This window comes from Uloborus diversus, chromosome 1 (assembly GCF_026930045.1).
Source record: "Uloborus diversus isolate 005 chromosome 1, Udiv.v.3.1, whole genome shotgun sequence".
NCBI lineage: Eukaryota > Metazoa > Arthropoda > Arachnida > Araneae > Uloboridae > Uloborus > Uloborus diversus.
Window position 1 is genome coordinate 208,896,601 of NC_072731.1, and position 15,689 is coordinate 208,912,289.

The window sequence follows — 15,689 nt, forward strand, 5'->3', positions numbered from 1 at the left end:
CAAGTTTGGGGCCCGTCGAAATACATTTTGGGGCCATATTTTTTTATCACAGAAGTTGTAAAACATTTATCAAAAGCATTTTTGTAACTCCTACGGTGCCCCTATGGTTATGGGGCCTCTCGCGCAATGGCAACATTTGCTACATTTTAAATCCGCCACTGCACGTCAAAACAAACTCGGGTGCAAGTTTTAAAAGGGTTTTTCTGCTCAATGTTTATTATTATTTTGAACTCTATTTTTTACGACTATTTTTTGTATTTCCGAGAACACTTGCGTGCTCCTCCTCCCACTCCCTCAATTTCTGAAATTAAACTAAAGTTGTACTTCTGAGTTGTTTAAAACTAACACCATTTATAAAATTAGAGATTTTTTTTTCAAGTTTTATCTATTGTTTAGGAAAAATTTAGAGCATTAATTAGAAATTGATTAAAGATGTTTTGAATGGTGACATAATTCGGAAAACAAAGGGATTTTGAATTTTTTTTTCGGAAATGCTGAAGTAGATTCAGAAACTCTTCCGAGGGGTTGGTGGTAGCGGTTCTGTACTAAAAAAATTAAGCCGAAATTGGGGCCTAAGTTTAACATTGTGAGTTACCTCAAAATCAGATGGTGATCCCCTTAATCCGCCCTCGTCGTTTCAAGCATTTCTTAAATATTTAGCGATTATTTATTTTGGTCAAGTAATGTCATTTTGCGTATTTTTTATACTTGTTTCACCTATATTTTGTAATGCGCCACCTTTTTTTTGCATCATTAATAGCGATCGATTTTTTTTCTGTTGTAACTATTTTTATGTATTTATATAAAATCAATGTATAAGTTATTTTCGTTTTCATCATATGTTTAATAATATGTTTTAAAAATTTCAGAAAATTATTGTTAAATTGAAAAATTTAATTTGAACGTGTTTGCAGTGCTTCATAAAAGATTAATCAATCAACTTGTTCAATATTACGTGTGCAAACATCAAATAAAGTAGTATATATATGTATTCAGTTATTAACTTGGTGTAAATATTGAGTTTGTTTATTGTAGCTGCGTTTTAAGAACCTCGCTCATTTCATGGTTATTTCTTTTTTCCGCAAAATTTATGTCACTGTAATACATTTTATGAAAAATGCCAACTTTTCAATTCATAAATTTTAAAGAAGTATAAAAATATTCCTATTATAATTTAATATTGTAATTTATCTGTTACCTTTTTTGTTTAACTTGATGACTAAAAAATGTTTACGTGCAATCTTTTCACTTTAATAGCGTAATTTGTTGACGGTTTCAATTTTTTTTTTTTTTTTGAATGATTAAACATAATTTAATGTTTAGTTTACCTAAATCCAAACATTATTACAATATTACTGAAATCTTAGTTATATGTTCAATTTTAAAAAAATCAATTGGTTATTAAACAGTCTCTTTGTTTTTCCTGCATTTTTTTTTTTTTTTTTTTTTGGCTGTTGTTCTTTGTCTTCAGTCAAAAAAGGAGAAGCATAACTACACCCTATACAGATTGTACGTAGTACGATCCAAAAGTTCGAGGGACAAGCTGTATAAAACCTTACCCAGAATAGTTCACATGACTGAAGCACATCCACCTACAAAAGGTCATCTTGAGGGACTATGTACTTCTGCCAGTGTTCATATAACTTTTGGAAAAACTCCTGGAAGCCATTTTTCGCTACCTTCTGTGATGCAGCTTTATCTTCTCCTGACGGAAGAAAGCGGCGTCTATGCAATTTTTTTTTTGTTGCTGGGAACAGGTAAAAGTCACACGGAGCTAAGTCCGACGAAACGTGATGTTATTGGTTTGTCATATCAGAGTATTGACCAATCGAACCGTGCATCTTCAACATGAAAGTCGCCTTCTTCGCCACGATGAAGTCAAAGCAGCAGCGAAAGAGGCCTTACAGGAGTTTGCGATAAATGTCTTCCAGGAGTCCTTCTAAAAGCTATACGAAAGGTGGCAGAAGTGCATAGTCGTTCAAGGTGACTATTTTGTAGATAGTTTCACGGTAAATTTTTATACAACTTGTCCTCGAATTTTTAGATCATACTACCTACGTATGAGTTTTCAACTTACTATTTCATAACGTTTTTGAGTGACGTAAGTTTACGCGCATGAAAATATCACAAGAGAATTTGCGATAATTAACTAAGGAGGTTTTCAAAATGGATATTTCGGTCATCTATATGTTCTTAGGTACATATGCATGTACATACATACGCGCCGAAAAAACTTGTGAAATTTAAATTGGATGAATCTGATTTTTTTTTGAGGGGGGGGGGTTACAATTCCTTATTCGTAGAAAGGAAGTAAAGTAAAATGAATCAATGATCATTTAAATCTCTGACAATCTTATCAATTTATTTCTGTTAGATTTTTTTTTTTTGCCATCGGCCAACAGCATCGGCCATCGGCCATTTGGAGGAAAACAATCGGCCATCGGCCATCTTTGAACAATCGGCCAACAATCGGCATCGGCCCATCGGCCAAAAAATGCCATCGGTCGAGCCCTAGTTATGAGGACCGTTACCCCCCTTTAGCGACCAAGTATAACCTAAAAACTGTTTTGGGGTCTCGAAAAATTCTCCTCGTTCTCTCTCCCTCCCCCCCCCCCCCGCTTCCCTTTTGATAATAACTTGCTACAAAACCAGAAACTAGTAGATCCGTCTTGCATTGACTGATATGTTTCCGTTTGGGCACAGATCATCTTTCGAGTAGTTTATTGATGATTTCAAACCAGCTAACCATTTGATTCATTTCTATATGTGTTCTTCAAATTTTGTATGTGCCCGTGGGGAGTGGAGTGACATTGCAGTAGAGAACGGAGTGCTAAGCTTTGGAATCTTTAAATAAAGTGCTTAAAATTTTTTATCTTCGGAACAGATAAGATAAAGTGCGAAATTACCTTTACATAATGTGGAAAATTCGTTTGACTTTGGCTAAGTCGGGTCATTTATTATTCTTAAGAGCGATTTACGACTTCCTTCGGAAAACGGGTCGTGGCTCAAGAAGTCGGAGGAAAAAATGGCGAGATATAAACGAGCATAATGCAATAGTGTAAACCGAACTTTTTGTGCTCTTTCTGCCGAGAAAAAAAGAGAATGTTTATGCGAAGATGCATCTTTTTTTGTTTTCTTTTCTTTTCGTTTAATGATGGGTTGTAGTATCAATCCTTATATGGTAGCAAACAAGAAGATTTAGGCTCCATACTGATTAATTTTTTGTTCAAAAAAATTTACAATGTCTGCGAAAAGTTTTGACAGTTCTATCATTGAAGAAAATGTTCTCATACTTTAGAAAATGCTCGCTTTCGCGCTTAATTTTCAGATATGTGGCTTATTATTCAATATCAACTCTATTAACCACTTAACTATCTTATTTATATGGATTTATTTTGAACATAATTATTTTATGATTTTTCATTCTTAAGAATGAAGATTTACTCATGTCCCTCTAAGTTCACAACTAATCTTTAGAAAAAAAATCTTAAAATAAATATTTTTAACCGACTTCAAAAAAGGAGATTATGATTTCGTCTAGCTGCTTTTTATGTATGTTTTCGTATTATTCTAAGATTACTGGACCGATTTGAAAAATTATCCTTTCGTTTGGAAGGGTATACTTCCCAGATGGTCCCATTGTAATTTGGTCTGGAGCGGATAAGGAGTCCCGGAGAAATCCAAAATGCGTCACAGGTCACGTGGTTTTTCCGTGACCGGTTTATTTTCACAGCAAAGGTCTTGCCTTCGTCTTGAACGATAATTCTCCCGGCATATGGATGATTAATTTTCGTGACGCCGCCTGTAATTTTTAATTATAGGTGTTACTAATATTTTACTACGTACCAAAGCAGTAAATTAAATATATTTTGCTACGTTAATAGCTGAATTAATTACCTTAATATTATTTTAAACTAAAATAACTTTATTTAGGCATTAAAATATATATTTTTTTAATATTTCGGTTTTTAAACATATTTAATGTTCAATCCAAGAAGAATTGAATACAGGACACCTCCCCCGATGATTTAATTTACACTCTTCAATAATATGTTGTAACTGGTGCCCGATTTCTCAAGTTTGAGCAGTATTCAAGATTTACTATTTCACAATGCTGCCAGTTTAATTTGAAATTAGGGTTATACTAATTAGCAGGCTTCAAAAAAAGGAGGAGGTTCTGAATGGGTCGGATTTGTTTTTTTCTTTGTACAGTGTTCCAATAATACTCGAAGACACCTGTACCCAGGAACGTGCACAGGGGGGAGGGGGGAGAAAAGAGACTTGTTGAACCGGGCCTGAGAATGAAGGGGGCCCAATATTTTTAAAACTAGGGGTGAACTATAGAGGAAAACAATATGGAGAGGGGCCCGAATAAGTCATTTGTGACGGGCCGCAAAATTTCTGTGCAAGCCCCTGCCTGTACCGATTAGGAAAATTATTTTTTTTTTTTAAATTTGTTTGAAACGGTATACTTCCCTGGCGGTCTGATGGTAATCAAGTTCGTGTTTGATGAAATTGAGGGAACACTTCAAATATCGTACTCTGATTTAATGCGATTTGTACTTCATTAATTTTGTATATGTGTATATCGTCTCACTTAGTGAACCGGTTTCTATGGATTTTTTTTTTTTTTTTTTTTTTGTTTAGTGGATAAGGGGTGGTCTAACTTTACTCTAAGGTTCCAAATCTTTGATTTACACTATTTGTTCTTTAGAAAAAAGTTATGCGTAAAAAACAATAAATTTCATGTCATTTCCCTCTCTAACGGTTAAATATGAAACCCATTGTTTAAAAAATGCCATAAAACAAAGCTATGTGTTTTCCTTGCCCATAGTGGAAAAAAAGTACTAAAAAATATTATTATTAAGAATAATCATAATGAAAATTTTGAATCAAGGATTATCTGAAGCAAACTTATAATTCATTCTAGAGGAATTTTTTATCTTCATCTTACGGGGGCATTTGAAGAACCATGCGACTTTTATCACGAGTTACATGACCCGTATTGTTGTGAAACATAAATTACAATTTACAATGTTACAATTTATAATTTAACGACTTGAAATTTACAGTTTATTTGTAGTTTGGGAAACCGAAAACATTTAAATGGTTCTAACTAAATACTGAATCCAGTCTATTTTTCATCAGAAATGAGATGTATCAATTGTTGCATTTCTGCTAATGCTCGTTCATTGTGAGGTTTAGTTAAAAGTTTAAAAGGGTTCTAAATCAGATCGAGCTGTTACTTTTCAAGTCTTGACTCGGCTGAGAACTACGTATACTCGTCCTTTTTCAAAGTTCTTTTTTCCTAAATCTATGACAGCTTTGTCGAGGGTTGTGTAATACTTATTTTTGTGAAATATAATTTACAATGTTACAATTTAAAAATTTACAATTTTACAATTTTAAACTTAAAACGATTGGAAAGCAAACTTTGATAAAGTCGAACTAATGATGAAGACAAAATTTTTTTGTACATAGTTGCGCAATTGAAAAAGCCTTTCTTCACAGTCGTCGGAAGTCTCCGAGACGCTGTGGTCTATTTCTTTCTCTATCGCGCTCATCTTAGTTGTTTTCAGATTCATGTGCTCGACGCTTTCTTACTCGAGATGCGCGTAAGAAAGGCCTCAAAGTCATGTACCACATACTCTCTCTCTATTCTACGAACTTTTTTTATATTTACACCACTAAAAAGCAAAAAATAAATTACTTTTAAATAAAAAAAAACCCTTCAAAAAAGCCTAGGAACTAAAAATCAAAAACTAACCGATTACATTTACATACTATTTCCTATCCAAACCTAGAAGTAAAATTTATTTTACAATTTCAGTACGAAAATCAACTAAACTAAACACCCAATTATATATATAAAAAAAAAAAAAAACACTGATGTAAATTACTATACGATGAATTATTTTAAATACCTAACTAATTATATACAATCTCTTAATTTTTAATAACCTTTTGAAGTCGAAGCCTCCTATAAACTACTGCCTAACGTAATTGAGTAAATTAAGTTTTAAAGACCAATTTCGTGTTTAGATAAGTTAGTGTTTAATTCAGGATTCTGTGGGTAGTTAGTTACGTTAGGTAGTAATTATAGGAGGCCCCGACTTCAAAAGGTTATTAAAAATTAAGAGATCATATATAATTAGTTAGGTATTTAAAATAATTCATCGTATAGTAATTAAAATCAGTGTTTATTTTATAATTGGGTGTTTAGTTTAGTTGATTTTGGTACTGGAATTGTAAAATAAATTTCATTTCTAGGTTTGTTTTTTGCTTTTTAGTTCCTAGGTGTTTTTTGAAGGCGATCTTTTATTTTATTTAAAAGTTATTTATCAATAATTATTGTAGTCTTTTTTATCAGTTAATCACGTCTCACATTTCGTATATCTTTCATTCACCTCCCCCTGCCCTTTTTTTTTTCCTCTCTTTCCTTGTCGGTCAACAATAAGAAAGTCTTCAAAATGCTACGCTTAGGAAAGTCTTTCAGCCCGTCAAAGCCATTAAACAGAGTCTCAAATGTCGTTTTCAGGGCTTCAATTTCGCAAAATATTCAGGAGAAAGGTACTTGGCACCTCGTCTTCTAATAACATTGAAAATCATTTAAAGGTTGCTTTTTTGAAGCTTCAGTTTTGCAAAATTGCTGAGCCCTAAACGTTACTAAATATGGTGTACAGTCGCGTTTTTAAGACTTCAATTTCGAAATCTTTCGCCGCTAAGTTTCTTATCTACATGCTTTTCTAATACTTTTCTAAAAATTTTCACAGAAGGCCACCAGAATCTTTTCTCCTGCAATAAGAGCAACCGGAGACTGTCTAAAACTGCGTTCTTAAGGCTAAAATTCAAAATTTTCCCAGGGAAGACCCCCCGGACCCCTCAATTAAATAAGGAAATCTTTAAGAGTACCTCTAAAACCATTCTCCGGTTGCGCCACTGCCCCCTACACGCAAAATTTTCAAAGTTTGCAAAGTTTTTCAAAATTTCCAGTTGCGTTTTTAGATCTTCAATTTCGAAAAATTTTGAGGGGGGGGAGCAATTGATTTTGATGTGTTTTTTAAAAAAAGCAGTCGGAAATTGTCCCGAGCTCCATCCCTTACCTTAACGTCAATAAATGTAAGACTTTGTTTTTAAGGCTTCAATTTCTACAAATTTCTTCTGGGCTCCCTGTGGCTTTCTTTCCCCTAACTTCACTAATAAAAATTTTAAAATTGCGTTTTAATGCAACATTAATTTTTTTTTCTGGAAAACAACCCTTGGACCCCATCCTCTTCTATCAGATGGAAACTTTTATTTCCAATGTGCCCCCCCCCCCGAAACAAAAACTATTTTCTAGTAGCGTCACTATGCTGGGCCCCCTCCGAATCAGAATCCTAGCTACGCCACTGGCTTAAAAGATTACCGTCGTCGGTTGAAACATATATCATTCCGTTAAGTATGGTATTCGATAATGCAAAGAATTGCTCTGTATAACAAACTAATAACATTTTTCCAAAAACGTAGTAATGAATCAGTAGCTTTTGAAAAGAAGTAATGAATGTTAGTGGTAAAATGTTTTTGAAAAAAGTTCAATAACAACAAACTAATGTAATGAAATGTTAGCATATTAAGTATTTACGGAAATTTTATAAAAAGGTAAGTAATTTAGAGCTTAAATTGCAAAAATCTTTGTTCTGGTACCCCTTTCCCTACAGAAAGTTTTGAAAAAAATGTCCGTAATTGGGTATTGCTTGCTCAAAGTGTTTACGGATCACTTTTGTGTCTCATTTCCCATGATTTTAAGAACATTGTAATCTCCACTTAGATTTTCAAAGCGCCTATTATTCCCTGACTAAGAGGCTGTTGTGTTTACTGTTAGAGTTATCACTTTTACAATCGAAAGCAATTTTGCAACCCTCTACTTTGTGGTCCCAACAATATCAATAGAAAAACTTTTTTTCTGCTTTGTCTTTTTATGTCATTTATTTATTTTTAAATTCATTCCAAAATTTCCGTAGCAAAATTATTAACAAAATCAAACCAGTCTGATTGGATTACCCGGTGAAATTGTTCGATTAAACTGAGCTCTTTAACATTGCGTGTATGGGAAGTATTCGGTTCTGAAAAATGTTATTCTTATAAGCTGGATATTCGTTTATCCATTACCCAATTAAGCGGAGCTGACACGCTGACAGTAATTCAAAATATTTTTAACTACTGAGTGTATTTTATTTGTATTAAGCATTTTATTTTTGCAATAAAAAGATTGATAATCAATGTACCCGAATCATCAAAATAACTTAAAGGTTGAAATGCAGTTTTAAGTTATCCTTGGTGACAGTAAGGATGGGTTGTGGGGAGTGGGGATTGGGAACTTTTGCGAAATTGAAGGCCTATAAAAGCATTTTTAGACTCCATTCGGTCATCAAGGAAGGTCATGACTCCCTTGTGCTTGTGGAACCGAGCCGCGCTTAAGCACTATACTTAAATTCACCGCCCCTGAAAAAGTGCCACCTAGGATATTGGATGCAGATTCCCCCCCCCCCATAAATCCGGAAATAACCAAGAACTCAATCAGGGAAAAAACATGACTGCGCTTTTGATGACAATTACAAATATTGGAAAAATAGAATGTTTCTTTGAATGGGAAAAAGAGAAATATCCAAAATGTTCAGCCTTCTGGAGGGTCTGCCCCCCCCCCCCCCCCACAATGCGCCGCTGCCTAACAGAAGTTGCCAAAAAGCATTTTCTGAGCACGTGCCTACGTTTCAAGCACATGTACCGCGCCGTTTACAAACAACCCCATCTCTCAGCCAGAGTGAGTGAATGAGTGAGTGGCCATCGAGATGTCTGTCAGGTCCTTCCGGACACTTCCTCCTTTCCCGCCGCCCGAATGTCGACCATCCTTTTTAGATTCCTGTGGAAGTCTCGGGTTACGAGTCGAGAGACATGATATTCATATCTGTGTAGGTACTTTTACTATTTCCTCGAAGCAGTGCTTTGGACGAACAGCCGCGTTGTGGATACTCATTAGTTTTTCCATTACATTGTGTAACATGTGAAGCTTTTTTCAAATTGGTAAGTGAGATTCGATTTTTTTACTCCATCCTCATTGCCAGAGCCATGTCGCAAATGCATTAGTGCATGTGCAATTAATTGCATAGCTTTGCTTCCTTTTACGTTATTGCATATAACTGCAAAAAAACAAGGCATGTTTTCACAGTAACTGCACATTACTATGTTTTGCATTCGATTTTAGATTTTTCTTTCACCTAAGAAAGATTACAAAAAATAAGTTTCTTCTTCATTTAAAAAAAAAAAAAAATCGGGTGACCTGAGTTTTTTTTTTTTTTTTTTTTACGATTTGCTCGATATTTTTTTTTTTTTTTTTTGTGCATATTTTTTCCAAAAATTAAAATTTACCATCAAAATTATAAAAGAGACAAGAATGACCATTTGAGGCAGTGAGAAGCAAAGGGATGCAATTGGCAAAATTAAAAATTTGGAGATAACCAATACAAATGGTAGGTGAACCTCTCCTCTCTCTTGGGGCAAGAGATTGTACTAGTAGCCCTGGTAGGTGCTGCTGAAGAGCATGATTTAGAAAAAAATTTCAATGAAAGCCTACCTAGGATCTGATCTTTAAACGCGTTTTACTCGAAACTTAAAATAGTCCACTTGCTTCTCACTGCCTCATTTGTGTTTTTATTCAGACGTGAAAACTCATTTACATGAATAAAAATATTTGTAGTGCATGGTTTTAGGAATTATTAGTGCATATTTGCACTAATGAATAACGCTCTGAAATCACGAAGGTTGAATGGACGAAACAGTCTGAATGTTACGAATGAAATTGACAGTTTGACACAATAAAATATGTTTGGGTGACAATAAGTGTGATATCACATAATGGGGCTGTTTCCATCAGTCAAAAGTATTACTTTTAGTCACTGAAGTTGAACGAATGAGCAATAATAATAATAATAACATGGAGCGAGTAAAATCTTTTATTTTTAAAACGTTAAATTTTTGAATAATTTTTTAAATGTCCGATTTTTCAAATAAGGCGTGGTCTTGATGACGTCACAAGTGATGAATTTTGGCCCGCTAATCCACTGGCGCGCTGAATGCTTAGACTTGCTGTCTACCGCGTTTCCAACTTATGATAATTCAGAAGCGAATTACATATTGCACTCCGCGCTAATGGCATCAATGAGTAGTATTTCATCAGTTGGGATGTCATGTGCAGAAGCATAAAAAATGAAATTGAATCTGCGCACCGATTAAAAAATATTTTTTAAATATTAAACTTTGTCAAATTATATTTAAAAAAATGATCAATTCCTATGTTTTTAAGCATGCTCCACCAGAAAAATATACTTTTGAAATTTTGGAAACGATCCCATTGTCTATAGCAATATGCTTAAGGGAAAAAAAGTGACAATGGTAGAGAAGGTGCAAAGGTAAAGTGGTGACACTTCGTGACAAAGGAAGGTCAAATTTTTTGAAAAAAAGTGGGACATTATCTACGGACACAGCCCTTAGTTAAAGAATTTGAGGGGGGGAAACTGCGAATAGAAGTTACACACCCACCTTTTAATTCTTCGGGAGCGACGTGGTCGAATATCCCTTCCCCCAGTGGTGACAAGGGGTTGAAAACACTGTTAAGAATAGCAAGATCTTCTTTGGAGGACATACCGAGAGCGAACTGACCAACTTCCCAGCTTACTTGAAAAGCTCAGGAATAGCGTTCCAAGCAGTGTTCCAGATATTTCTTCCGATTACCGCCGTAAGAAGATTATCAGATTGATATTCCGACGAGGATGAAATGTAAATAAATCTCCCTGATCTGAAACTTTTGGAGCTAGGTTGGGTAATCGAAATGATGTTGCTCACCACTTGTTTAAGCTATTCCTTTTATGTTTCTGAATTTGAGGGTTTGGAAACGCCGGTTGAATTCTGAAGGACTTCACACATCAACGGCAGAAGTTCTCGCAACAGCAAATAATTTGTTGAAAGCCGCAAGTGGAGTACTGTCACAGGGTAAATTTGAGCCGAAATTTCTCTATTTTAAGCTGCCTCAATTATTTTAATAGTTTTATTGTATTTGTTGGCATAGAACGGAAAGAAGTCTCCTCAACTTGTGCATACCCAGCTAGCAAATCAGCAATATGATAGGAAGATTTACACAGCAATATTCCTGTCTGGTATTATTATTGCCTCAAACATGAAATTTTACTTTTAGTACATTTTTATTGAAATGCCAAAATATTTACAGACTAGGTATATGCAAGAAAAAATCAATGCCGTGGCAAGATAGGTTAATCAAAAACATTACATTCACCTTATTAGGATAAACTTTGACGCATCAACCTGTCTGCAATATCCTTGCTATGGTTAAGATTTGTAATTTTGCATACAACTACAGCTATTCAAGTAATTATTGTACAGGGAAATCCCGTTACAATGAACTTCAAGGATGCGCGAATTTTGTTCTTTACAACGGGAATTTCGTTGTGACGGAGTAATGGAAATTAAACTGGGACTAAATATTTGTTTCGTTGAAACTGATATTTCAATGTATTGGTATTTTTTGTAACGGAATTTCTCTGTATTTGTATCGAGTAGTTTATAAACGTTTTATGCCGCGCTTTGTTCGCATTTTTAGAACAAGAAAGAGATAATATTCATTGAGAAGAGATAAAATGGAGGGAGTGAAGACTTTCATTCATGAAACCAAGACCCCAAGTCACGTGATAGATTTTAAAGCAAAGCATTGGAAGAACTCAGGTTTCTTTCTCTTGTTTCACGCAAAACGTGCCAACCATTCGTCGTAGTTGAGTCACTTGACTTGGGGTCTTTTGGGTAAGCTTTTGATAAGCCAATGATTGGAGTTGCTCCCTCCATTTTAATTCCTGCTCTTTATTAGGTTACATTAATTTTGAGTAAAATGGTCCTTTTGTTACAAATATGCGGTTTAATTTTCAAAAAACTGCAGAACAAATTGAGGCATTTTCTTCGAATAGATGCATTGATTGATCGAAATTTTACAAGTTTTTTGAGTAATCCTATGCAGAGTAGAAGAGTTTTTTAAATGGCATTACGAACTCTGAAGATGTTATCAGATACTCAGATTTATACAAATAATTTTTCTGGCAAAGTAATTGTAATCGACCTAGCTAAATTCATTTCAGAGCTTGTTTCCGTTAAAACTGAAGAACTGAAGATAGAACTTTAGATATTCAGAACATCAGGGTCCAGAAATCCGTTGTAAAACGTGAGAATTTTATAGAAAATAGTTGAGGAAACCAAATTTCTTATCTTGAAAAGTGCAGTGTTTAGAATAAAATCGTTTTTTCGGCTCGATATACTTGTGTGAGTCATAGTTTTCGACAATGAATGACACAAAATTAAAGTACAGATCAAGTTTTATAGACTTATAGATGAGCACCTTGACGATTTCTTAGAACTGTATCACCCCACTCTCCGAATTATAGAGCAACGAATGGCCAGTGAAATGTAATTTCAAAAATCTCAGTGACTTTTAAATTTATTTTGAAATTTTTTACTTTTTTGATTTTGTTACTGTACATTTTACACAAAAACATTAACAAAAAATTTGAAGTGCTAAATATACATTTTTAGAACTTTTTTTATACACAATTATTTTTTACTAGTCGACCCGTGCGGAACTCCGCACTGTGCTTCGAATCGTTTCATAAGGTATTTCGCTCTTTAAGAATTTCAAAGGAAGAACATTATGAAGAAGAAACGAAAAAAAAAAAAAAAATAAGCGCAGAAGAGAAGTCATGTAATTTAAAGACATCAGTAACAAAACCTCGTTAAATGCAACGTTGTGATAATTTGATCATCGCTCACCTTTTGGTTGTACTTATTTTCAATTCAAACATATATATATACATTTTAAAAGTGTGGCTGAGTAATGACTCGTGAAAAGCAATGATTTGATTGTGCATGTAAAAAAAAACAGGTTGTATCAAATACAGTCCTGCCCATTTGAGCATCTGACGGGAAAAAAAGAAATATTAAAGAGATATTTATTGGCACGTATTCGAATTGGCGCCATTCAGATTAACAGCCCGACACCCCAACAAACCTAGCAATTGCACCTTCCTTTTCTAAAGCTATTCATTGAAGCAGGGCCGATCCTAGGGTGTCGGTCGCCCGTGTGCAAAGAGCTAATGTGCCGCCCCTCATGAGTAATTTGCATATTTTGACTAATCTTTGACGTCCATATAAATATTTCTTCAAATTTCTATATCAAGTTCTAATTAAAAAAAGAGAAAAAAAAAACAGAATTATGAACTTATAAAAAGGAAGAAAAGTTTTATAGTAAGAAACTCCTTAGGTACAATTTATATCTTTGAAGAAAGTAATAGATACCAAAATTTACTAGTCGTAAAAACGCATTTTATAGTATGTCTTCGGTGACATTTCGGTGAGAAAGCACGGAGGAGGAGGAATCATGGGAAGGGGGAATTACTCCCAGAAAATTATCGAAATTGGCGTACGAAAAATTGTTTTAGTGATCTTAGGTTGTGTTTGGTTGCAAGGAGAGAAAAGAGTCGGGTATATTCAAGGTGCATAGAGAAATTTTCGAAATTGACGTCAAAAATCGCAATTTTAGGAATTTTTTCGAGACTTCAGGGGAAAAGTAATGCTGGAGTTCTCTCCTAAAATTCTTTCAAAATTGAAATCAATTCGAAGCTATTTTTTGTGATCGCTGCTTAGGAAAGATAGGTGCTCTTTCCGAAAATTTTTCGAAACTGAAGTTTTAAACAAGCAGTTTTGGGTTATCTTTGTTGACGTCGCTAGAGGGAGGGAGATTCAATCATCTCCTATCGAAAGTTTTTTGAAATTGAAGTTTAAAACGCAAATTTAGGCTGTCTTTGGTGACGGTAGGGGATCTGGCGGCTTTCCCTTCGGTAGTTTCTCGGTACTATTGTTTCAAAAACCCATTTTTGGCTGTATTTGAAAACGATAGGAAAAACGTGAAAATATTCCGATCCGAAATATTTTTCAGAGCTAAATTCCATTTTAGGCTATTTTGGAAGGAAGGGTTTCGGGGCTCCCAAGTGGATATTTCTAAAAGCCCAATTTTATGCTATCTTTGGTGACGTTAACAAAAACTGGGAAGCTTCGGCGAATCTTTCGGATATTTTTCGATATTAATATCTGAAAAACACAACTATAGACCCCTTTTGTCCATCTCACATCGACGATTGATGGGTATATGCCCTAGCGCCGTGAAAAGTTACATAAGCCAGGCAATTCTCCTCCAGAGTTTTTTAGAAAATCGTATTTTTACGCATTGTTTGATAACGATGGGACAAAGGGCGGACGGGGGTTCAGTGTGCCCTCACGAACTGTTTTTTGAAACTGAAGTCAATTTCAAACTGAGGGGGCGGAATTAGGGGCCTCTCTAAAGACGCTAATTGAGACTATCTTTGGTAGTAATATTTGGGAATGGATTTCGGGGCCCTCCATCGCAAAAATTTCGAAAAAAAAATACGAAAAATGTCATTAAGCAAATTTTGATGACATTAAGAAGGACTGTCCTCTGAAAAAATATTTTGGATTTTAAAGCCAACATTTTCAGGCTATGTTTGATTAAGTTAAGGTGGAAGGGGTGAATCAGTGATTTAATTGGGTTCTTAAGATCGGTGGTTCAAACAGTGAAATTTTCCAAAATCCCAAGTCCTATAAAAACGCAATTTTAAGCCTTCTTTAGTCTCGTCAAGGAGGTCATGGCATTCTTTTGGATCTTCGTTTTGGAGCTACGTTTAAATTTACTACCCGGGGCAAGAGCTCTGACCTGAAACCGGGCAGTTCATTCGTGATTTTAATTCGAGAAAAATGCTGTACAGGGGAAAATTACAAAACTTTAGTTTGTTATTCATATATGTTTGACTCTCAGGGGAGTCGCAATTTTCCACTGTCCCTCCACGCATCCGCGATTGATGGAAAATAATTTCTTGTGTGAAATGCTTCCGACAGTATCTAATAAGTATGGCTTTTTTTAAATATAATATATAAAATATATCTTCATTGTTTAGGTCTATAAAAGCTTGGGGGGGTAAACACTAGTGGCCGCCCTGGGCCCTGAGTTCTCCTTTTAGAAGGCACCCTTTCTTGCTTCAGGAGGGAGCCATTTCCCTCATCTCCAATCCCCTGTATCCATGCCTGATTACCGGTTCTGACACAAATTTTGCAACCAAATGAAGCATGTGTGTAAAGAGTAGATATTAATGAACAATAAATCAATACAATGTTCCCTAACAATCTATTTTTCTTAAACTATGCTATGCTGTCGGGAAATCGGCACTTACTTTGATAATTGAACATTTAAAATTCAGCATATTTATTTGACTGATTCAAAGTTATCTTGTGAGAAAGTCTTGAAGAATTTTGCTTGCTTAAAAGAATTATATGATGCGGCCTGCGGCCGCCCCTTGCTTTAGCCGCCCTTGTGCGGTGCACACCCTGCACACCTGCTAGGATCGGCCCTGCATTGAAGGAATGCGTAGTAAAAAACAGCAAAAAAGCTTTTTGCCGAAAATAATAATAATAATAATAATAATAATAATAATAATAATAATAATAATAATAATAATAATAATAATAATAATAATAATAGGATCATGCTTCTATGTTTTGTCATTAACCAGCATGATACGATTTAAAAT

General features: G+C 34.7%; 2 protein-coding genes across 3 annotated transcripts in view; one reads left to right on the plus strand and one right to left on the minus strand.

Annotated features, from left to right (window-relative positions):
* The window catches only part of LOC129234151 (tetratricopeptide repeat protein 36-like), a 33,958-nt gene extending 23,255 nt beyond the window's left edge, over positions 1-10,703 (minus strand). The window contains exon 1 of the mRNA XM_054868051.1: positions 10,576-10,703. Coding sequence (XP_054724026.1) covers positions 10,576-10,678 — 103 coding nt within the window. The 5' untranslated portion in view covers positions 10,679-10,703. The remainder of the gene's footprint in view (positions 1-10,575) is intronic.
* LOC129234149 (lipoma-preferred partner homolog) overlaps positions 1-15,689 on the plus strand; it is a 113,706-nt gene that overhangs the window by 48,917 nt on the left and 49,100 nt on the right. The window contains exon 1 of one of the 2 annotated variants that reach the window (XM_054868049.1): positions 8,995-9,060. The exons of the other annotated variant lie outside the window; for it this stretch is intronic. The gene's annotated coding sequence lies outside the window, so the exon portion shown is untranslated. Of the gene's footprint in view, positions 1-8,994; positions 9,061-15,689 lie in introns of those variants that run through there. 2 annotated transcript variants of the gene reach the window in all.